The 23,677-nt window shown below is 43.2% G+C and overlaps 1 protein-coding gene across 8 annotated transcripts in view; it reads left to right on the forward strand.

Annotated features, from left to right (window-relative positions):
- The window catches only part of SLX4 (SLX4 structure-specific endonuclease subunit), a 785,402-nt gene that overhangs the window by 706,370 nt on the left and 55,355 nt on the right, over positions 1-23,677 (forward strand). For all 8 annotated transcript variants that reach the window (XM_069646855.1, XM_069646858.1, XM_069646862.1 and 5 more), the window contains one exon: positions 20,009-20,111. In XM_069646855.1, coding sequence (XP_069502956.1) covers positions 20,009-20,111 — 103 coding nt within the window. The remainder of the gene's footprint in view (positions 1-20,008; positions 20,112-23,677) is intronic.

Here is a 23,677-nt window from a genome sequence, read left to right on the forward strand (position 1 = left end):
AGCCAAATTTGCAGCGTTTTAGAGCACAATATAAAAACGGAATCCTCTAAAAAAAAAAAAAAAAAAGGAGTTTGTGATGGGGAAATGGGAGGGACTCTTCAATGCCTATTACTCCAAGGACAATGTGTTATTTTGGAAATTGGTTTCAGATAACGAGTTGAGAGGGGAACATTCATTGGTCTGTTGTATCAGTATGGAAGAATGGAGATTGCACTTTTGAAACTTGTACCGTCCACCCTCTCCCCTGCACCATTTGGCTACCACCATTAACTGCCTTATGTAGATGTGCCTTATATCACAATCAAAGAGTTTGAGGCTGCACTTGGCTCGGCAAATAGCGGTAAAGCTGCAGGACCAGACATAATACCGACAGACCTCTTTAAAAATGAGAATATTATTTGGGCCCCCACGCTGTGTCAAATATTTAATGCTACAATGTCTACAGGGAGGATTCCCAGGTGGAAGGGAGAGTTTAGCCAATTACATACCTATTTCACTTCTAGGCAGTATTGGTAAGCTGTTTGGGTAAATTATATTGAGCCATCTACAACTCTGGACTGATAGTAGTAATGTGATTAGTGTTCATCAGGCTGGGTTTAAGAAAGGCTGCGGATAAGTGGACCAATGCTTTATGCTTTTCCTTATAATCCAGAAATACACTGTACTATGGAAAATGCACTTGTACGTGGTATTTCTGGTTTTGAGGACACCTTTCGATTCTGTGTCCCGTGCAATGCTGTGGCGGGTACTTGAAGCGCGAAAGGCTCCCCAGTCCTTGAATTCAATATTAACATTACTTTACTCAGACACAGAGGCATGTGTCCGCCACGGCCTGGGAGGCGGACAGACAAGCTTCTTTGAGGCAGACTTGGGTGTTAGGTAAGGCGTTGTCCTGGCCCACTTTTATTTAACATCAATGTTCAAGGGATTATAGATGCATTATTAAGTGGGTGCCAGGACTGCCCTAAAATGGCCTCAAACAAGCTTCCAGCCCTGTTCTATGCAGATAATGCAGTTTTTATTGCGACCTCCCTGCAGGGTCTGAAGCAATCTCTCTCTGTCTTCCTGAGGAAATGCAAGGACCTTGGTCTTTCTGTGAACACGACTAAAACCAAGTCTTTGGTCTTTAGACCTTGATCCAGGACGCATATCTCTATTAAGCTGACGATAGAGGGTGACCCAATGGAACAGGTCAACAGCTTCGATTTACCTTGAAGTAAGATTTCAGGAAAGCCCAGGGTGGGTGGCCCAGTTCAATAGAGCTGCCACCACGTAGGAAAAGTTCAGTGGGGCAATTTTATCTTTCTTTACCCGCCACGGGACTGGTGTTATATCGCCTGCAATGGAATTATACCAGAAGCAGGTTTGGTCAGCTGCACTTTATGGGTCAGAACTGTGGGGGTATGCTAAGGTCAAAAATATGCTTGCTAGGGAAAATAAATTAATGAAGAAGTTACTGATATTACCTGCAAGTGCAGGAACAGCTTTAGTTCATTTAGAATATGGTACCACTCCTCTGGGCATATAAAATGTATGCAGGCCAGCTTCCCTGTGGGTAAGAGTGTGGACCGACCAAGCTTGGGGCAATGCAGGGAAGCACACTATTACATATCCTGTCACTCGATGGACGCAAATGTTTGAAATGGATTGCCCATGTGAAAGATGTACTGACCAACTTGAAGGTGAGAGAGTTCTGGGAAAACCCACAGCGCCTCTGTGCTTCAAGCTCGACTAGGTTCAAGCAACTCTCTAAGCAGAGAGCACGGGACCTTCTCTTGCTTGAAGCCTCTAAGCTAAAGTTGGGTTCTGAATATCTGAAACTTGCACAGCAGGATGGTCTTAAAGCCTACTTGGAAATAATTACGCCTGCCTTTGAGAGATCGTTGTACATGCGACTTAGGTTGTGTATTTTGCCCATGGACGATTTTATGTGTGCATGGGAGGGCTCTGATTCTGATAAGTGCCCAATGTGTGGAGCTGCTAAGGAGACAGCCCTGCGTTTCCTTTTTTTTGGTGTGGCTATGACGCTTGTATCTGAGAACTATTTTGCTGGAGGCTGGTATTTATTTGTTTAGACACGCACTGCTATTTCTAATTCAAAGCTCTCCTCCTTCAGTATCGTTTGCTGTTGCTAGATATATGCACAGAGCGTGGTTGTTGGGGAGGAGAGCACTGATAAAATGATGATGCCCTTCACTAATTTTGTGTCTTTCTTCTAAAATATATGTGTTCTAGGCTGCGAGCATAGCTCTCCTAGAATCTTAATGTTTTTTCTATTCTTCTTTGATGGTCTATGTAATATTTGCACTCGTATTTTGACATGCTTTTAAACTTTTTTTTTAATAAAGATTTTTTTTTAACCTGAGAGATTCTTTTTAATGTATACTTTTGCAGGTTTTTTGCATTATTACCATGTATTTTATGATGTACTTGAAACAATGACTTGAATAAAGGTTTTTCAAAGTCAAGTTGTTCCTTTTTGATCTCACCTCCTAACTTTGTTTTTGGCTTGAACGCCTCATATTTTGTTTTGAAGGATTCAATTGATCTGGCTTGCCGCCTCAGTGTTGTCCTCGGGCACACCCACTCACTGTTCTACATCTGTAATGGGTCCACTCTCCTTTTCAATTCTCTGCGTCATCATGTCAACTTTGTAGACCAAATTATCAAGTTTCCAGATAAGATTCAAAGCCAGCCTTCATCTGGGATAATATGATGGAGAGTTCAGAAGATGTCTCAGGTTGTCTGGCTTTTGGTGTCAGGGAAAGCCGAGGAGTGGGGTCTCCTGTGGTGTGATGTGGATCTAGGAGAGTGCTATTGAATTTTAGTTGGGTCTGCATCTCGTTGCCTTTAGCCATGTGAGCTCAGCAACATTGCAGTCTCAGGTAAACCCGATCCAATCAGCAGGAGAGTAGAGCCGAAGAAGAGCTGGTGACTATCTTGGATCTAACAGTCTCAGCCCTGGAGTGAATGTTCAAGTGGGGGTTGCATATGTTTAATTCAGCAGGTACATTGTGGAAATGGAGTACTCCATTTCGTCACGTCAATAGCCTTAAAAGTGCTTTGTGGTTCTACCCTGTTGTCAGCTGCCTGAATGGAGGACAAGGACCCCCACTGTGATTAAAGGATGCCTGGGGGGGGTAGGAGGGCACCTCAGTCCTGGATGGGCCTGGCGCGCCCTCATCCACCAGAGGCTCAGCAATGATCTGTTACCCCTTGGATGGTAATGTTACTGGCCAAGGACGCCGCACACCAGCGAGCTGTCCTCTAACGAGCTGGACGCCTGATGGAAGCGAGTGGCAGCTTCCCATCAGGGACTCCACAGTCACCAATCGAGTCTCCCGGGGCGGAGGTGTAATGTGCCTTTCCTAAGTAAATGTAACGCATATTTTCCTCTTTCCAGCATTTAGCCATCCATACATACCAACCTTCCCGATTTAGGCAGGAGACTCCCGATTTTGATTTATTGCTATTTTTTACTTAATCCCACCTAAAAGAATTAAATCCCCAATGCAATCCTATGGGGGCATTCCTTTCTCCCGCAAGCTGTTGCAAAATCTCCCTCTCAGATGCTCGAGATTGTTTGCATGTATGCGCTATCGGCTCTGGAGCACCTTCTCCCCACACTTGCTAGATAACAGGAATGCGGACAAATAATAGTTGACATGTTTCAAAAAGAATCTGATAGAAACACCATCTTACATTACCATAGCTTCCACTCACAAGCACTATGTAATAATATACCCTACGGGCAATTTTTGAGAGCACGACAAAACTGTTCCTGAATGGAAAACTTTTGTAATCAATCAAATATAATAGAAACCAGACTTCTAGAAAGAGGGTACCCATCCAAATGACTTAGACAATCCAAAAAAAGAGCTAGACATCAACATAGGGACAACTTGTTGGCTAAGAACACTACAGCGAACACTAATCCCTGTCTTGTGTGCGCTATGATATATAAAACACACCACAATGAAATTAAAAAGGCAATATCTAAGCATTGGTATTTATTACGACTAAATAACCCTACATTACAATGTCCGATATAGGCCTTCATGAAGGGAAAGAATTTAAAAGAATGGATTTCCAGAGCCAACAGAGGCTGCAGAGGTGATAACAACCCACCAACACCTCAACATGGGGATTAGGGCCCGTTAAGGGTCACTTCCCATGTGGGGGATGCTGCTCTACAACTCCACCTCAGCATGCACCACTTTGATTATCAACCACAAGAACTGGTTTTTGAAAAACCATACTACTTGCAATAGCAGAAATGTTATTTATGCGATAATGTGTCCATGAAAACATACATAGGCAAACCCTCCAGGGCGATCAATTGAGAATTACGGAACAAAAGTCCAAAATCTGCAATAATAACATTACATCTCCCTTTGTGAGCCGTTATATCGAAGACAATCATAATTGTGAAGAACTAAAATGGTGGGCAATTGACAAAATCGGAGGAACGGATGAACATATTACAGCAGTTAGGCCAAAGAGAACATTGGTGCCTTTACAAAACGCAAAGCTACATTAATGGTCTGAATCTGCAGGAAGAATGGACACAGTGCCTTTGAAATAAAAGAAATAACATAATCTGGCTTGTTTTCTAATTCATATAAAGTACATTGCAAGAGTATGGCTAACACCTGGTACATGTTTTGAACATTAATTCTGGTCTATATTTAACATTCGGTAGATATGATTATCTGATGTTTTAGTAGTATGTTAATTGTTGTGCTGCCATTAATGAGTTAACATTGATGCAATTGCATTCTACCCTTGTGGTTCTGGGTGAAATCCTCCATCATTTGATGCCTCTGAAGCATTTTTGCTTTCTGCTTTTTGACTTTTGAAGAAATGGCCGTTTATTTGTGGCCTTATATTATGAACGGGTTGGGAAAACATTCACCAGAACCCCCGTGTCACATTATGGACGGTTTCCAGTCTTCCCCTTTTTATGACAACCCCCAGTCATTCATGCTTCAATTTAGAAATCGTGAGATTTTAATGTAACATTAACTATTCTCGTCAGTGTGCGAGAAATGGTGAAAACGTTTATAATAATTTTTAAACGCACTGCATGAAACCATTTTTTGTGTTTTCTGTTTTTAGTATCACCAAGATACATTATCAGATGATGAGAACAGTAGCAAGAATGGAAATAATGGTTATTAAAGCTCTCATAAACACAAACTACTTACTAGTTTTTCAAGTCCTGAGGAAGACGGACATCAGCTCCATCCTTGTGTGGTTGGACCTAGATGACATCTCTGTCGAAACTTTTGATAAGGGAGATTGATGAATTTTAATTGAGGCGTTTGCCCAGATTTCATTCTCCTTTCAATTACCTTTAGTTGACCACCACTTAAATAACTCCTATTTGAATTTTTCATAATGGTTTAAAGTTTATACAATGATTGTCATGGTTTTGGAGTAATCACTGTGTTAGATTGTTTACTTGTAAAATGGGGACACGATGCATTAATTTTGCAATGAGTTTTCTTATGCCTTTTTGCACATATTCATTTTGCAATCCAAATGGAGAATTGTTTTGCAAATTATACCGAGGAAATGGTTTTCAGGCATGTATATATTAAGGGCTATATATTAGCCTTTAAATTGTTTTTATAAAATATGTATTTTTCTAAATAAAGAACGTGTATTTTATTATGATCTAATTGGCTTGCACTGATCCTTTTTTCGTCTCTTTGTACTTTACCTGTAACCCTCTAAAAATGAAGTGCTTTAATCAAGTTCTATGTTCTATGAGGCATCATATCTTGTTGTTTAAAATACATCCTGTCCACCAGGTTGCTAGCCCTTTTCCAATTGCTCGTATCGTACTGAAAGGAACAGAGTAATTTGGTAGTGTGCTCTGTAAATGTCTTTAATCTTATTCATTAGGTGAATAGCCAGTTACTTAAGAGAGGGTTTGATGCCGGATAAATCTGCATCAACACTTCAAACTGATCCCGAGGCAGGTCCACATGTAATATTTTGGACTTTGAGGCATTCACGTTGATCCCAAAACCCGAGGAAAAGGCAGCAATCTTGTCTAGTACTGCAGGCTTAGTTTCTTTCAGATGTGTGGAATTTAGAATGACATCATCTGAAGAGAGGTTTAGTTTATGTTGATTGTTTTGGGCTTGGAATATCCCTGATATAAGCCGCTTTCCATAACTAAGACGAACATTGCTGGGGATAAGGGGTATCCCTATTTGGTGCCCCTGCTCAGTGAAAAGAGTTATGTGGGAGTACCACATATCTGTATAGTAGCATAAGGAGGTTTGTAATTGGTCATGATCATCTGAGTCAATGTTCGAGAGAATCTGAACTTTTGGCGACCCAGTGACTGGTATCTCAAATCTGCACGGTCGAACGCCTTCTCCGTATGAAGTGCCAAGAAGGATATGTTTGTTACGTATGAGTTTTAAGAATGAGATGTAAAATGTTCCTGATGTTGTCGAAGGCGTTTCTCACTGAGATAAAGCTAAATTAATTGGAGTTAACAAGGCAAGGTAGGTACTTCTAGATTTTATTAGTCAGAATTCCCATAAACGTTTTTTGCTTTATGGTTGATATCCGCAATAAGGCAATATGGTAAACAATGGGATTTGTCTTTGCTCGGCTTGGGAATCAACGATATGTGGGACTCGTCCATGGATCTTGTTATATCTCCTGTTTCTCTGAAATAATTGAATAACTTAGCCTTATGCGGGACGAACTGTGGGTGCATTCTTTTGTAGAATATTCCTGTGAGACTGACAGACCCTAGACTTATGGGGTTTAGGGTTCACAATTGCTGTAAGAACCTCCTCTGAATCAATAGAGCTCTCCAACTCCTCCATCTTTTCAGGCAGTAAGGTTGGAGGCCAAACTCCCTCAAGATCTTTAAGCTAAGCTGTCATATCAGCAGGCTCAGGAGAATACAATTAGCTAAAAAACAATGGAATTCCTCACACATTTCTCCTCTCGATGGACTGTTTGTCCAACCCCAGTCTTAAACTTATGTATGTTAGACCAGTTGATGTTATCCTGAAGTCTCCTGCCCATATTCAAGGAATATTTGTCTTAATAATGGTGCTTCTGCCTTGTTAGTTTTGAGTGTATACAATTGCCTCTAGATGTTGGTCGATTTCCAAAGGGTGAGTTTGATGGGGTTTGTTTTGTGATCTACCTCGGCTTGCTTCACCTGACTTTCTAAATCAACTTACACACTGCTGCATACATGCTTATTTGCGGCAGAGATAGATATATTTTAACCCCTTGAGTGCTTTGCATGTATCCTATCGAGTATCCAAGTTAATGTCAGAAGCCTTGTTGTCTTTGAATTAGTTTGTAATTGTGTCTTGAATTTTCATTTAAATCACTGGGTGTCTAATAATAAACCTCCATTGTCAAGGGCAATTGTTTTTCACTAATATGCAACTTGAGATTGAGACTGGTGTATGGTCTGAGAGCACAGGATTGTTGCATCACAGGCATTGTGTAAAAGACCTAGCCATAATAAGACACATCCTTCAATGGGTGTACTGCACATGTGAGCAATAAGTGGAGTCTATTTCACTAGGATGCTCGTGCTTCCAACTGTTCACCATCCCCATCACCCTTAATTTCTTTACCAAAGCCACCCCACACTATTAAACAGCGTTGAATGAGGTATCCAGTGCAGTGCTGAAAACTAAGTTGCAATCCCCAGTCAGAACTAGTTCTGTTTCAGCCCAGTTCTCTTAGTTTCCTCAAAAGATTAGTTCGAATCAATCTTGCTTTGGCTTTAGCGCATAGAACGAAACAATAATTAGCACAGTAGCCCCTTGTGCCCCCTTAATAAATACATATCTGCAGTCTTAGTCAGGAAGAGATTAAGATGCTGACATTGGAAAGTCCCTATAAAGTAAATCCAGGACTGACCACATCCCTATTTTAGGGTTTAGCAGTGGAGGAGATAGCCACCAGATGGAGATTAAAGAGCACCTTGTTCTGATCTAGTTTCACCAGAGGAGTCGTTGCAAGTAAACTAAATGAGGCTCGAGGAGCTTAATCTCCCGTAAAGTTTGCATCTTTTGATAGGAGTGTACAAACCCTGTATTTTTGTTGACCAAACTTTAAACGTCATCTATTATTCAGCCATGTACCAACCATTTGCTGCCCAGAACCTCTCGATTAAAGACCGTCTTTCAAACGCATGAACCTGGAAATACTAAGATTTCCGTCATGCTTCAGTTCTTGATATTGAAAGACCCATATATGAAAGTTCAAGAGCCCCAACAGTTTCACTCTCTAGCCATTTAGTCAGGTACATGCAACAGCACACTGGGCTGAGTCATATCACGGTCTATTACGATGTCTGCCTCCGCCCCGCCCTTATCTCCCTAATCCATATCCCAATCCTCTCCTATGCATAATGAATGAACAGGTTTTTCCAGTGCAGCATCAAAAGCAGATATGAATACGTATGAGCATACTCTCCACGTTTTTATGACCGCCCATTTGAGGAGACAGTAGGCAGGACAGTCACATTCGTCTGATTTAAAAGGCATGTACTTCTCCAAGTGACCTGAAAGTTTAAGGAGTTTGCCTACTTTTAACTATGTGTCACTCATTAGTTGAAGCGTCTAACAAGGAAAAATCAAAACGTGTGATCGGTCAGCCAAGCTGATCAAGCCAGGTCTGATTAATATCCCCCTTCAGAATCACATTGGTTGAAAGGCAATTACTATTCACATTGAGTATAAATGGTCCTCCCAGAACTCTTCTCTCCACTACCGCGTCAACAGGTTCTCCCCTCGTGTTTTGATCCCCAGGAGGCCTGTCATTCCCTTCCGACCTATTCTACTCTGAGGCTAAACTTCCTAGCCCAGTAGTTGTAAAGCCTCTTTTTCGTTGAAACTGTGGCATCTCATTCATCAAAACAAAACCTTAACCCAAAAGGAAATGTCCATTTGTACCCAAGGACATCTGTTTCTGGCTGTCATAACTCTTTATTTGCCCAGAATGACTAGTGGAACATCTTGAAAAATGGATGATCTGATGTACTTTATCCTATTGTGAATTTTGGTTTCCACCTTTATTATTTTTGAGTTGAGTAACCACTTAACAAGGATGTTGCACAGCATCTGGAGTCAGCCAACTGTGTGTGCCCTTTCAGTAACACTATACCCTTCCATGAGTTCTGTAGACGGGCACAATTTAAAAAAAATTAGGAGTGAGAGTATTTCATAAGTGGGTAAAAGTATGTTTTAACTGGTAAACGGAAATGTTTTTGTAATGAGGATTTCTTTGCACCAAGTTATTTAAGCACGTTCTTCCGATCAGGCAGTTATAATAGTAGTTTCTTCCTGTGGGACTACGTGCACTATTGGTCCAAACATATCCATTTAGCTGTGGGGTGAAAGGAGGGGCACAAGGTTCTGTGTGTCAGTTTCCTATTTTTTGTTGGGAGTATTTTTACTCCCCGTTTTTATTTTTGGGGTGTATTTGACTATTTTTAGGGAGTAACAGTGGCCGATACACCCCCCTCATCTGTAGGCTTGTTCAGCCCCCTGCCTTCACATATTTTAGCCTGTTCTCTCTGCACATTCTGTTTTCCAAATCTTTGTGTTTATCTCGGAGCTCTTTCAGCGTGCTTGGCAGCGACTCCACTTCTATGAAGTTGAAGGTCATGCGTTCACAAATGTTAAACTTAATTTTTGCAGTCATCCACTCTGCTGCCCAAAAGCTTTCTCTCATTTCCGTTATCGTTGATAGCTTGTGTGAGTGTTGTCCTAAAAATTCTGAGACCTGCTACTTAATGGGAGCAGGGGCAATAATGTAAACCCGAGGATTGGTGGGAAAGCCATTTAATGCAAAACATGTTTAAGTTTTAGATATGATTAAATGTACTTATGCTTTTTGTAAAATGTTAATTTGGACATGTGACAAGTCCATTTTGGCTGTAACACATGAAATAAAAATATAAAAAAGAATGTTCATTTCTGCCTCAAGTATTTCTCTGACATCCTCTTTCAGAGGCCTCAACCATACAGAGCTTACATTAATTTGCTACTATCATTTTGTAAACTGTCTGTAAATACAAAGACTTCTTGTAAAATTAATATTGTGAGAAAAGTGGCGGGACGAGCTGGACAAGCTGTACGGAGATCCTCTGTCCTGTATCTTCCTGCTCTGGCTATTTTTTCAGTCCCTTTCTAAGGTCCCTCTGGGATGACTTTTGGGAACTCCTCAAAAGCTTTATGTATGAGAACTTTAAGTGAGTCGGGCGCTACTCCAGAGGTTTTGAAATTTATTAGGCATTGTTCCCATTCTGTGCCACATAGGATTGTGGAAAAGTGGTGCTAGACCCTACTGCTGCATTCCCAGAGTTGCAGTGTTTAACCATCAGATTGATCAATGCCATATTAAAAACAGAGACGCTATAGAACATGGAAGAAGCCTCTGCAGACCTGTGGGAAACTGGAACTGTGTAACGGGGATGAGACTAAGACAGAGGGTACCCACTCCCCCCTTGCACTTAACACCTTGTCCAGCACTTGCACAGTAGGATTATCACAAGATCCCGTGCCCACCCATCTTGTTGCGCATGAAAACATTTGTGCATAGGTGCCATACAAAATGTCCAATAAATAAATAGAGGCAGGATGGCAATAACCCACAGATTGCCTGACGAGTTGGACTCTCAGAAACACTTCCTTTTTTCACCTTCCGCCAGAGGCTTACTTTCTCCAGAGCCCTGGTTCTCTCCAGACTGGACTACTGCAACAGTCTCTTTCTCAATCTTCCTACGTCTACTCTCCGACCTCTGCAACTTATCCAGAAAAGAACCGCAAGACTTATCCTTGGCCTCAAGCCCAGGAACCACATCTGTCTGGCTCTGAAATCACTTCACTGGCTCCCTGTGGCTGCAAGGATCAAGTTAAAGTCCCTCTGCATAGTCAACAAGGGTTTCCGGGGCCCGTGCCCTAAATATCTACACCGCTATCTTCCCAAATACTCTCCTTCTAGAGCCCTCTGCTTAGCATCCTCCAACTCTCTCCGGGTGAGATGCTTCTCCAAACAGAGATTTGAGGGTAGATCCCTATCCTCTGCAGGTGCCTCTCTCTGGAACAGCCTACCTACTTCTCTCTGTCTTGAGCAGAGCATCCTTTAGTTCTGGAAACTCCTCAACACCTACCTCTTCTCTTCCTCCTTCTCTCTCCCTCTCCCCTGCTAACCTCCTTTCTCCTCACTCTTTCCCTCCTTCCTTCTCTTCCCCAACCTGCTCAGTTAGCTGACTGGTCACCTGGTGCACCCCAGAGCCTCACAGGTCACAGGCTCCCCCGCCAGTCCTGCACTTGCCTCCGGGCCTCCGCACTCTGCCTGGCACTACTGCAATATGCTTCACGAGAGAGGCACCCACTCTGCACTTAACCCAGGCCCCTGCTGGACAGGGCACAGTTGTCCCCCTTCCCCTCCCTCGCACTTCCTGTTATGAACATTTGCATGTCCTTGACCTTAATGTTCTAGGCCTTGCAAATCTCTCTGTCCGGTCCTCCCTGTCTCCCTTCCCTAGCTTGGCGTGCTTGAAATACTCCTGCATATGCGCATTGTGATGACCAACTACTAAGCAACCGGAAACGTCGCCAGGCCATTCATGTAGTCTATTGATCTGTATGCCCCTCTTCCCCCCCCCCACCCAGACCCCTTCTCCCCTCACTCTTTGTCAAGCACTTCACTTGTATTATATATGCCTCTAGCCTAGCATGCTAGCTATTGTTGTAAATCGTTCTGAATCTTCAAGGCATAAGAGTGACATCTGTACTCTCTTGTTCCCTTCCCGCCTTGAAGCACTTTGAAGTACTACATGTGTGAATAAGCGCACTACAAATAAACAATTACAAGAGGCACTACAGATCCAAGCAAAGGAAACAGATCGCTCAGGAATCACTCCCAGTCTCGGAGGCAGTTCAATGGTTTTTATTAAAACTTCTGAGAGGCCTGTGACTGTCCCCCCTCTCTGCCTCTCGTCTGTTTGACCGCCCTCCCTAGCCCAGGTGTCCTTGGCCCCAGTGCTACCAATTGTTTTTCCTTCAGTATGCTAAACCTCTGGCTGAGCTGCAGTGATGACTTAAAGGCATTGGGCCTTCTGTCTGTATACTCCTTCTGGGACTTTCTAACTCTCCCTACACTATCCAAGAGCTAGTGTTTCAGTAGGGATCAGGATGTGCCTTGCAATTACTCTGTTGGATGCAGGCCCCTTCAGTCATGTCCACTCACATTTTCCTTTTCTACTCTCAACTCTCCCCTCCCTTTTATCCTTCTTCACCAATCTTCTCTCCCTTTGGTGTACTCGTGCTTCTAGGTCTTTTTATGTTACTACTTTTTCCCCCTCCACTCTACCACTCCCAGCCTCACACTGTTGATCCCCCTCCCCCACACTACTACTCCTCTTCCCATACTACTACTACTTCTCTCACACCATGCCTCAAACAGCCCCCTCTCTCCTAGTACCATTCAATTCATGTTCACTCCTTACAATAACCTCTCTATTCACTCTTTCCGCAAACACGCATCATCACACTGCAGAACTACGGTCACTCCTAAGCTGATACGAATCTCCTGCACATTCTACCGCTTCCACCTTCCTCCTGCTGGTCTGTTGGTCGTCCTACACCTCCAACTCTGACCTCACCCAAAAGAACCTAACTTTCTGCTTCCTGTTCACTGCTTAAATTTCCCTGCTCCTGTGATGATTGGACAGCTTTTCCTGCCCAATCTGGCCCGGTTTCCCCCACCTGGGGCATGTATGTGCGAGGACATTTTTAAAAAATGGGGCTAAGCCCAGCCCACTTTATCCGTGCATGTTTGCGTGCATTCCAGAAATGGCTTTATAATATATCAACTGTCACTGTTTGGGTTCCGACCTCTGTTCCTGTCTTCTATTACCGTACGCAGTGCTCCAGATAAGATTTGGAGGTTGGAGGAATTTACTCCCTATTTTTATAAAGTTGGAAGTAAAATATTTTAGCGAATAAAAATGTAAGTCCAATTCCCAATGGGAGTATTTTATAAGTGGGTAAAAATAGAATTTAACTGGAAAACGGAAATGTTTTTGTAATAATTATTTCTTTGCACCTAAGTAGTAACAGTATCCTTTCTACATGCTCTACTGGTCCAAACATATCCATGCAGTTGTCTATTTTTTGTTGGGAGTATTTTTACTCCCCATTTTTATTTGTTGGGTCTATTTGGCTCTTTTTAGGGAGTAAAAGTGGCTAATACACTTCTTATTTGAAGGGCTGACTGTACGTGTCTTTTCTTAAGCCCAGGTGTCCGGCAGTTCTTTGAAATAGGCTAGTTCCTGCACGGCCTTCCTGTTATGAAAGGTTATGAAAACTAGCCTAAGTTAAGACAGCTTTTCACGTATCACTCGAATGGTAGCTAGTGAAACAATGACAAATGTAAATGGCAGAACACATTTAGACAGAAAGCTAGTGCACACGCTTGCTTGACAAATATGTTTTGGCTTAACCAAAGTCCAGGAAATAGTGTTTTCCTGTTCTAGCAGAGGAGCAAAACCACGAACGATAGCTTCCTGTGTTAACTGCACACCAGTAGGCGCGAGCTTTGACTTCACACCATTGAGTGTTACATCTGATAAGAAGTCAAGGACAGGAAGTAGGCACACGTGAATAGCACGTCTGCACTCTTCGAGACTATGAAGAAACAAGTGACATACATATCTCTTCGCTGAGCCAAGTGCCATGGAGTGCAATGGGAGACGTCACTGAACAAGTACAAAACCCACTTTAATGGAGTTGTACATAGGAGACCGTATTTCAACAAGCACAGTGACACTCTAAGCATTAGGCTTTACTCTTCCAGATAGCGGATATGATGTGCACACAGGCAGGGAAACCATGTGCCTTCTTACATATAAGGCTCAAGCAGAAAGAGTGGGAAGAAGCAGACTTGCCCATCGGTCAGCAGACTCACGGATCTATCGAGGTCAGCGGGGCTGGCGAAGAGTAAAGAGCAAAGGAAGCCTGAGCAGAGCAGCAGCAAGAAAGAGACAGCCGGGTCCAGCTAAAAAGAACTCATAAAACCTCAGAAGACATAGTTTCACTTGAAGCATATTCTGCCCTAAACGTGAGTGTTGGGTGGGGACTTACTGGGTGTATTGAGACTGATGGCGTGTTGTATAGCATAGTGTAGTATAGCACATCTCCTTGAGATACAAAGGTTACCCATGCTGTTAAAACAAAACTACCACTTGTGCTATTATTTATCTATTCAAACACGCTCTTTTGCCCACATGGCAATCTTGTTCATTGGTTTGATGTTATATTAGATCTGATTTTGCTTTTGCTTGTGTGATGAGAATAAGAACCCTTAGAAGGTAGGGTGTTGATGAAATATATTAACATGATAACTCCTGTGTCAAGTGTATAATTAAGACTAATGTGTCAAAGTGGTATCTCTTTGAGTGCAAGAACTTTACAATTCCTGTCTATATTTATTTAATCATGTTGGTAAACACACAAACCTAGGCAGGCCTGTCTTCTAGCGCTGAGACACAGCCTGGAGTGAATGTCGGCATGAAACGACTGATGATCATGTGTCTATTGTCACAGCCTCAAACGAGGTGGAGATGAGAAGCTCATGGTCAAGCATAGGCAATTAAGTCAATGGTTTTGGAAGTGACACAACCCCCCCCCCCCCCCCCCTTGAATTCACACTAATTTGGTAGAAAAGCCCTCCTTGCTCAACAAAACTGTCTGGCTCATAGCCACCTAGACCATACTGCTTGCTCCAAGAGGGGATCTGTTCTTTGTGCCTCTGCAAATTCCACTAAAGCAAGTCACAGAGGAATCCTAGGTACACCTTTCGTTTCCTGTATTCCAGTCATTTCCCCGAATGCTTCCTCTCCTCGATCACTAATATCCAAGGTTTCTACCTTTTTCATAGCTGGGACAAGTATTCATTCACATATAAACTGGGCCATGGGTTGTCATGGCTTTACGATGAATGAAGTGTTCCCAGGTTCAGCAGTAGCACTTTCACCTCTCTCTGGAATTCTTGGTCAATCACTCTTGCTCTGATCTCCAGGAAGTGCTTAAGGGCCAGCACTGACTTTGGAGCATCTCTCCTGTAGATTCCCCCTTGGATCGCCACCTTCATGCCAGATCAAACTAGGGCTTGGTCCCAGGGTGGGATTTTTGCTTCTTCCTGCATAGGTCACACTCTACAGCTTTTGGGGTGACTCTGGTGGGGAATGGGGCCGTGCTCGTCGGTCACATTGGTCTCAGCTTCTTAATAGGCAATGGGTGGCTTCTCTATCGCGATCTAACTGATTGTTCATCCCTTAGTATGCTAAAACTACAGCTGAGCTACAAAGATGACCAAAAGGCACTGGGCCTCATTTCTTTATACTCAAGGGCGTCTTGCGAACTCTCCCTACACTACTCAAGAGTTTTTTTTTTTTTTAATAGGGATCAGGTTGGTGCTTTGCAATTAGCCTTTTGGATTCAGGCCCCTTCCGTCATGCCCACGCTCAACTTTTCCTTTCCAACTTTCAACCTCCCCTTTCTACTTTTTCAAACAATCTTCGGTCCCTTCTGTTTTCGACTCCTCTTACTTACACATTTCGATGTTACTTCGTCTTCCCACTCCACTCCTGCAATACTATTACTTCGGTGTCCACATTACTATTACTCCTCCCCTCTACTATTACTCTTGCTCCTCCTCCCACACCCGTACTAAAACACCCTTCTTTCTCCCTGTACCATTCAATTCACTTTGACTCCTTATACTAAATGTTCTACTCACTTGTTCCACAAATACGCACACTCGCCCTATAGAGCCAATACCTCAACTGCTCCACGAATCTCCTTCACAAGATGCCACTTCCTCCTGCTGTTCTCTTTGTCGTTCTCTACTACAACTCTGACCTCACCCGAAAAACTCCCATTTCCGCCTTCCTGTTCACTTAAATCTCCCTCTCTCTGTCAGGATTGGACAACGTTCCCTGGCCATCTGAACTGGTCTTCCCCACGAAGGGCCTGTATGGGCGAGGACAATTTATTTAAAGGGGGCTAAGCCCTGCCTACTTTCTCAATGCGGGCTAGCCGCATAACAAAGAAGTCCAATGTCCCAATTATTAAAGTCCCCTTACCATGGACTTTGACCATTTCAAATCACCCTGCTCTACGGCCAAGGCCCATCCCCCCTGCTAGTAATTAACCAGGTCCCACCAGCCGTGGCCTTTGGCCATGCACAGGGGCGATCTTTGGCTGGTGGGTTAGATAAAATTCATTCTAACAAGCACCCGGGTGGGGGTAAGGAAGAAATTCCTATAGTTGTGAAATCTAAAGAGTCTAGTACATTCTGGCTGGTAGTCCTGCAGTACAACACACTTGCGAGCTTGGGAATGCGACCTGTGGTCAGAAGTAACCAGAATGAACTACCAAGGTGAGCCGGAGCTCGGTGCAAGACACTTTGGGACATGTATATTAGGTCCTATTGAGCATAAAGAGTTTGGGATTTGAACCTTAGGAAATTGCATCTTGAACACACTAGGTTCAGTGTATGAAATACTTATTTGCACACTTTGGTACGCCTCCATCTTGACACTATTTCCCTTAATGATCCTTGCTTGAATGCATCACTACCCAGTAGGTCTTCATCCAAACTCTCATTGTGTGAAGTAAATCCTTTTTATTTTAGAACATGAGTCTTGAGTGTTCTGTTGATCCCACACAGTAACAGCCCTAGAAGTAGATTCCTTGAAAACATGTCCCTCGGCTCTTCAATGTTCATGGCAGCCTACATTCTGGCTGAAACAGCCTCTATCATCTTTTGCTACTTTGCATATTCCTACCTTTGGGTGGATATCTGATTAAGGATATTGATTGCTGCCCGAGTCCTTTTTCTGACATCCCACTGCTGCTGTCAGACGTTAGAAGGAATTTCCTAGTCGTCAAGTTTAGGGTTCATGAAGACCAATCTGCACTTTTGTTGCCGGGCTTCTCCGTATATTGCTGTACTCACCAGAGGGGTAAGCATGGATGCTAAGCTAACAGTATTCTTACAAAATGGGAGCAGGGTGCATAGAAGAGAACACAATAAGGGAATGCCTACACAGTATATGTATTGAAATATGTTTAATTTGGCTTTATCCCGAAATTGTAATGCATTATGTTACATTAAAGTAGAGTCTTTAGGGGTAGTGATTTCTTCCGAAGTCACAAAATATTATGAACATTACTTTGTGGATCAGTTTGCAGCATTTTTAGGTTGGGATTTTTTAAGTAGTCCAAAATCCTGTGTTAACCAACCTGATAAATCAACCTCAAAGTCAGCGCCTATAGTGAAAAGCTGTAAAACTGTAGGTATTAATAAATAATAATAATAGGTAGTGTCAGCAGGAGTTGCTTTTGTGTTCCGCATGTGATGTGTCAAAGTCAATATATCTGAATGTCCTTCCATTGGCCTGGAGACATCTCTGTAGCCAATTAAAGCTAACCCAGGACACATAATCCTGACTCAAACATGCAGTGGGTTTTGGTAGCTTACCCATGTCCTAACCTGCAAGGGAGGGCATGCTACCGCTTCGCAGTGCAGCATTTATTTAACAAAGCTCTCCTGCATGATGCCAGACTCCTTACCAGCAATTAACCCTCTCCTAACCTCAACGGTATTGTTTTCTTTTTCCCACAAATTCGGGTATGTGTTCCTGTCACTCATTTATTAAAGGTTAATGAGTAACCACTGCTTTACCAGCGATGCAAAATTATTGGTAGTGAAAAAACCTTATTTTCGGTCCGTCAACAATTACAATGTGATGTAAGGGATCAAGAGCAAGACTTGGCCACAGTGGCATGTTAGGTTTGGGTTATAGCTTTTATTGGCAGAAATCTTTTTTGTGGAAAAAGGGTTGGGATGAATTCCATCTATCCTTAATCCTAATAGGGGTTTCCCTGTCTCAGCAAAACTAAGTAACATCTGTGTCAGAATGTTAAACAAAAGAGCGTCCTCCCTCCTGTGTCCAAAAATCCCAAACTGACCCTCACACACCAAACTCAGTATAATGTGCACAAGGGAATTCTGGTACTTGTAACTTTCTTTCAAAGTTCTCAACGTAAAGTTCTTTAGGAACAAAAACCGAAAAGAAAGAAAATCCCCAACAGAAGAGGGGCTCCCCTTCCCCTACAATCCTTCTGGTAGTTTAAATGTCACTTTATCACAGTTCACTTTCTTATACTCAGTCCTTTTTCTATCCCTGGTATAGGGATCCTGTCAGGGTATTTGCGACTTTCTTATTGATCCTTAAACATGGTATTCATCCCCCCTTGTATTCACAATTTCACGTTCACTTCTCAGCTCACTCCTGGTTTACTGCTCCTGCCAGGATATCCCTTTGCTTTTTTTCTCACTCCTGGTTTACTCACCGCCAGGATATTACTTTACGTCTCTTCTCACTCCTGGTTAACTGTCCTGCGAGGATGTACCTTCACCTTTCTTACTCCTGGTTTACTCGCCTGCCAGGATATCACTTCACTTCCTTTTCTCTCTCCTCTCTTGGGTGGGAGTCCCAGACTCACTGTCTGCCTGGTTCACTAACCTGTCAGGACTTTTCCTTTCTTCATTCACTCTCTTTTATCCACCTGACAATGTTTTTCCAATATTGGGTTACTACCCCTCTTTTGACAAAGTCTTTTTCTGTTTTAATTCCTCTTTTCAAGTGTTGTGTGCCCTCTCTCCAGATGTATTGACGTATGTATCAAATCTTTTTCTCAAGCACTCGGTCTCCGACCCACCGTTACCACTATTTGCATATGTATTAATCCCTTCTTTGAATTACTGGGTCACTGCCCCTTTCTTAAGTGTCCTCATCCGTGTCTGTTTCTTTAATATATTAAATTGGGCCCTCCCGTTTTATCACTGGAACATGGCATTTCCCTTCCTGTGCCCCGGTGACCTATTCGTGCTCCCTGGGCTTATGGGGCAACCTTGGCAGTCCTTGCGTCTCTTCTTCTGTTTCTCTCCCGGTCCCTTGACTAGGTGTGCATCCCGTCTGCCATTCGTCTCCCGCTTTGCTTTCCTTTGCTCTAGGCGGCTCCGGCTGCCCACGGTTATCAAGTGCTAAGCTCCCTTTGACTCGATCTGCCTGCCCACTGTTTGTGTCATCCTCGGTGCTGCTTCTTACAATCGTCTCGTCTCTGGCGCCCCCGACTGGCGTCAGAACAATTTTCAAACAGCTTCTCACTCTGCCTCTCGCTCACACTTGTGTTCTGTTCAGCTTCTCTTCCTCCTGCGACCCAACCAACCCTGGTGGGCTCGAGTATCTCGTTGGGTTCAGGTGCATCCCTTTTGAATCTCCCAGCACCTGTTAATCTTCTCTAAACACTGGAACGCTTCTAGTGATCTTTCTTAGTCCATCCCTCTTACTCATCTCAGTACTCTCGGGAGAAAACACATAGTTAGCTGCTTGGTTAAGTTGAGCTTTCTTAACAGAACTATGACTAGTATATTTAGAGCAGAAGACATCACATGAATATATTTTAGTAGTTTCAGATCTCATTAGTTTAGGCTTTTCAGGGCTGAATGGGTGCCCTTTCCTTTCCCTTTCCTCCCGTAACTCTACAGGGTTCCCTAATTCCAGAATTAAACATACTAGAAGTTTTAAAGGGGGAGGCAGAATTGTGGTTAGAGCATGTGGGGAAATACTCAGTTTTAAAGGCAAAAGCGGGATAACATGTCACATCCGGCGATGTACTTCTACCCCCATGAGGGTCGTCTCATCCCATCTGGTCCTCCTTCAGATAGCCAACTCCAGGATCGGGATCAGGTAGCTTATGCCTTTCCCTGGCCACAAGAGGAGAGACTGTCTCCGGGAAAGTGGTGATGACATTACCAGATTCACTGCAGTGAGTGTTTTTAAAGGCAATTTAAAGAAAACTGAGAATTCTACTTTTTTTAAATGTATTGGCCAGTAAAAACCTTGACATTTCTGTTCCTAATATAGTTGCCACCTTTCGCAAGAAGAACATGGTGCCTGAAGTTCCCATCACCCCGCTTCCATCGTATTCTGACATGGACACACCAAAACTAAAAAAAGAACTTGACAGGTATGTTTTTTCCTTTTGGATTATGTGACTTTGCTCAAATAAGTTGTACAACAAGAACTAATTTTCAATGTATTATTAGAAAAAGAACCATGTATTTTTTCAATTCTATTCAACTGGGGTCCTCAGACTAGGAGTGGCCCCTGATGCTTACCTTGATCTCCAAGTGGGCTTGCATCTCCCTTTCCAAGTCTTCTTTAGTCCACCCCACTGGTTCTTCAATCTCTGTATACTACACTCAGGTGACTCCTATTGTCTGTGTCTATTCCTTAGCATATGGAGAGATGGCCATGGCCTTTTCCAACTCTCTTCCTCAGAGGCTTCCTAAGGGACCTGGCTAGTTTTGCCTGATGGTTCGGTCTCTTTACCTTCAAAGGATGTCTCAGCAAGTTCTCCTCACTTCTCTCATCCCACCCACCTCATCCCTCTGCTTCTCTCTCCCTCTTTTTCTCGCTCTCTCTCTCTAAATACACTCTTTCTCCCATCTTATTGGATTCCCCCGTTCGCCTGTCTCCACCTGGTCTCCCTCCCTCTGGATACTCCACTTGAAGGTCTTACTTCTCTCCCTTTATCTCTGTCTCGCCACATTGCATCCCTTATTCTTATTGCTCTTGCTTTTTCTCTCTCTATCCCCCCTTTCCTTTATCCAACCTCCAACTCCCTCCTTATCTTTCCTCCCTCCAATACTCCTCTCTCCCACCACTGCACCAGCCTCTATTCATATCTGCCTTCCTCTAACCTCCCTCTCTCTCTCTCAAACTCCCTTCATTTAGTCTACTCCCCCCCCTTTCTGCTATCAGCTTTAAATTATGTCTCTCATTCACTCATACACAACTTAAATGGTACAACACCTTACCTTCAGTCTCTCACAGCCCTCCAAAAGAGCCTCCTCAAGATCCTTCCCCACCTGCCACTCCCACCTCGCTGGTTTCTTGGTCCACCTCATATGCTCACACCTCAACCAAGCCCTTTTTACCCTCTTTTGCACTTGCTTGCCATGTATATCACAGCATAAGCTGTTGTGGGGTTCCTCCCGGCTCCCATTGGCCCTCCCATGTCATATGATCCTCTTGGCAAGTCTCTGGCTGAGCTGTTCCACTGGGAATTGGGACTTTGCTTTGAAGTCTTTAAGAAGGCTCCTAGCCCACACCCTGAATATAGGTTGGCAACATTTGTTCTGTGCAATTCATTGTTCACACTTTTGTTTGCCCTGTTGTCTGTCCACTCTGTATTCACCATCTTAGTTTAAGTGTTCTATACTTTTTAGGGATCTGATGTGTATTAATGGATTTGTGGAAATTAAAGTTATTGTATGCTGGATAGGAAAGGGCATTTACAATAGATATTCAATGATACCATTACTGTATGATTTTCTTTTTTAAGTGGGATTTGTTACTCTTGTGTTGACACTTTTGGAAGAAATTCCACTTCTGTTTACTTTTACCTATGTTTAACTAAAATCAAATAAAGAGAAATTTCACAAGAGGCCACTGAATGAAAATCTAGCTTGTGGTAACGTGTCACTAAGAAATATGTACAGTAGGAAATAGCAGCTGGAATTGTCGAGTGATTTCTGTATTATTCCTATTTATGTGTTCCATCAGGAATTGCTCCTCCCTCCCATTATTTAGGAACAGTCCAACAATCTGCAACCAAGGAGAATGAAAATGATCAGACCTCCATTTTTCTGCCATCACGATAGACTTTAGAAAAGTCGGAATCGCCCTTCTTGTCACTACCTGCTTGTTTTTGGCGTGGAAAGAACTGTCTGGTCTCTTGCACTGTTGTTTTCATTTGTTAGATACTTGTCTTTGATTTACATCTGTACAGAAGTCTAGTTACTACACGTGTATCTGTGAAACCATCAAAAACAACAAAAAAATGGTTGGTAACTCTTGTCTGCTGTAGTAAATACTGCATCCCTGTTAGCTGTCTAGTTTCAATGAAAAACAACCAGAGAAAAGAATACTGTTATTGTCTCCAGTCTTCATAGGTCACTACATTAGGAATGCTCCTGTGGGCACTTTCCTATAAGAGGAGATAAGCAACTGAGATAACTTAGAAATCTCTGCCGTTGTTGGGGATGGATGGTTCAAACCTAGGGTCACACGGACGGCTTTAGTATTTCGGAGGATGCTTGCTCTGATGGTCTCTTGTATTCCGATTGATCCTCAGGTGAGGCTTTGTCTGAGAACCCTCAAAGTAGAACCAGCTGACTGGGTCTGTGGAGATACGCTACCATTGATAGCAGACCTTCATATCGCATGATTTTAGCCTGTGGAGCAGGGTGCAGAAAGTAATGTGGAGAGCTCTATGCTCTCCCAATGTTTTAGGTGCAGGTCACCCGGGATGTGCCTCAATGATCTGGACATTCGAGAGAGTTGTTTGGAGAAAGAAGTGAGACTCCACATACATTTGTTGGAGATGCTCTATGTGAATGAATAGGCAGGGGAGTTTGGGCTCCCAGAAATTAAGAGGCACTAGCTGTCAGGTGTGGCTTTTTATCAGGGACATCTCAGTCCAGGCATTTACCCTCAATGGAGAGAGCAATGTGAGGATGAATCCAATCAGCAGGCTGCAGTCAGTGTTGCACAATTGATGTCTGTTCCAGTCTGTGGTGGACCACATCTTCCAAATGTGGATGTTTCCACATGTGGAATGGTTTGTGACGCATTTGCTCCGGGGAGTGTTCTACGAGGAGATCCTTGGGCAATGCTCTCCTGATTTCATGGACATTCACAGTTATATACAGTGCTGCTGCAGACAGCCTTTAAGGCAATTCAAGTTCTACAAAGGTACTATGTTTATGGTGTCAATGAAGCGTCTGGTATGCTGACCTGCACAATTTCAGTGACCAGGTTCTGTTGTCGGATACCAGTGTTCCTAGACCTGTTGACGCAGGAATCTGGGAATGTCTTTCATCCATGCTAGGTGACCTCCGGCTTCATTCCTGGCTTCTGGACTCCCGAGGGTACACTGACACATTCTGTATGAATAGGCTCTGGACCTCAAGGTTGATGCCAAGCAGTAGAGCCACAAGGGAACTTTTCTCATGTAGATGGCTACAGTTTTGTGATTTATGCAGTCGGCAGCAGAACGACCCCTTTGCGGATTCGTTGCCTAAGATGCTGGCTTTTGTAATGGTGAAAATCTGCAGGTCTTTACTGTCAGGGGTTATCTGACCAGGTTATCTATCTTCATACAAAAGCCAGAACACATGTCTCGTTTTGTTTAAATCCTCATAGAGGACCAGTTCTTGAAGGCTTGCTCGTCACCACACATCCAGGAGCAGTGGGGCACTGATCTGATTTTGACCCAGCTCATGGCTTTGCCTTTTGAGCTGATGCAAAGCTGCAACTTCAAGATTTTGACACTAAACAGCTGCCCAGGCGGGTAAGTGAACTGCAGGTCTAGGCAGCAGACAGGCAATATACTTTATCAAGAACAAGGTGACACTACAAGTGAAGCAATACTTTTTCCCGAAAGTGATAAGTGGATTTCACATCAATCAGATGATACAACTTCTGGTTTTCTTTCTAACTCTGCATCCTTCAAATGCGGATGAGTGG

Source organism: Ambystoma mexicanum, chromosome 2q (genome assembly GCF_040938575.1).
Source record: "Ambystoma mexicanum isolate Mex_15411 chromosome 2q, UKY_AmexF1_1, whole genome shotgun sequence".
Taxonomy (NCBI): domain Eukaryota; kingdom Metazoa; phylum Chordata; class Amphibia; order Caudata; family Ambystomatidae; genus Ambystoma; species Ambystoma mexicanum.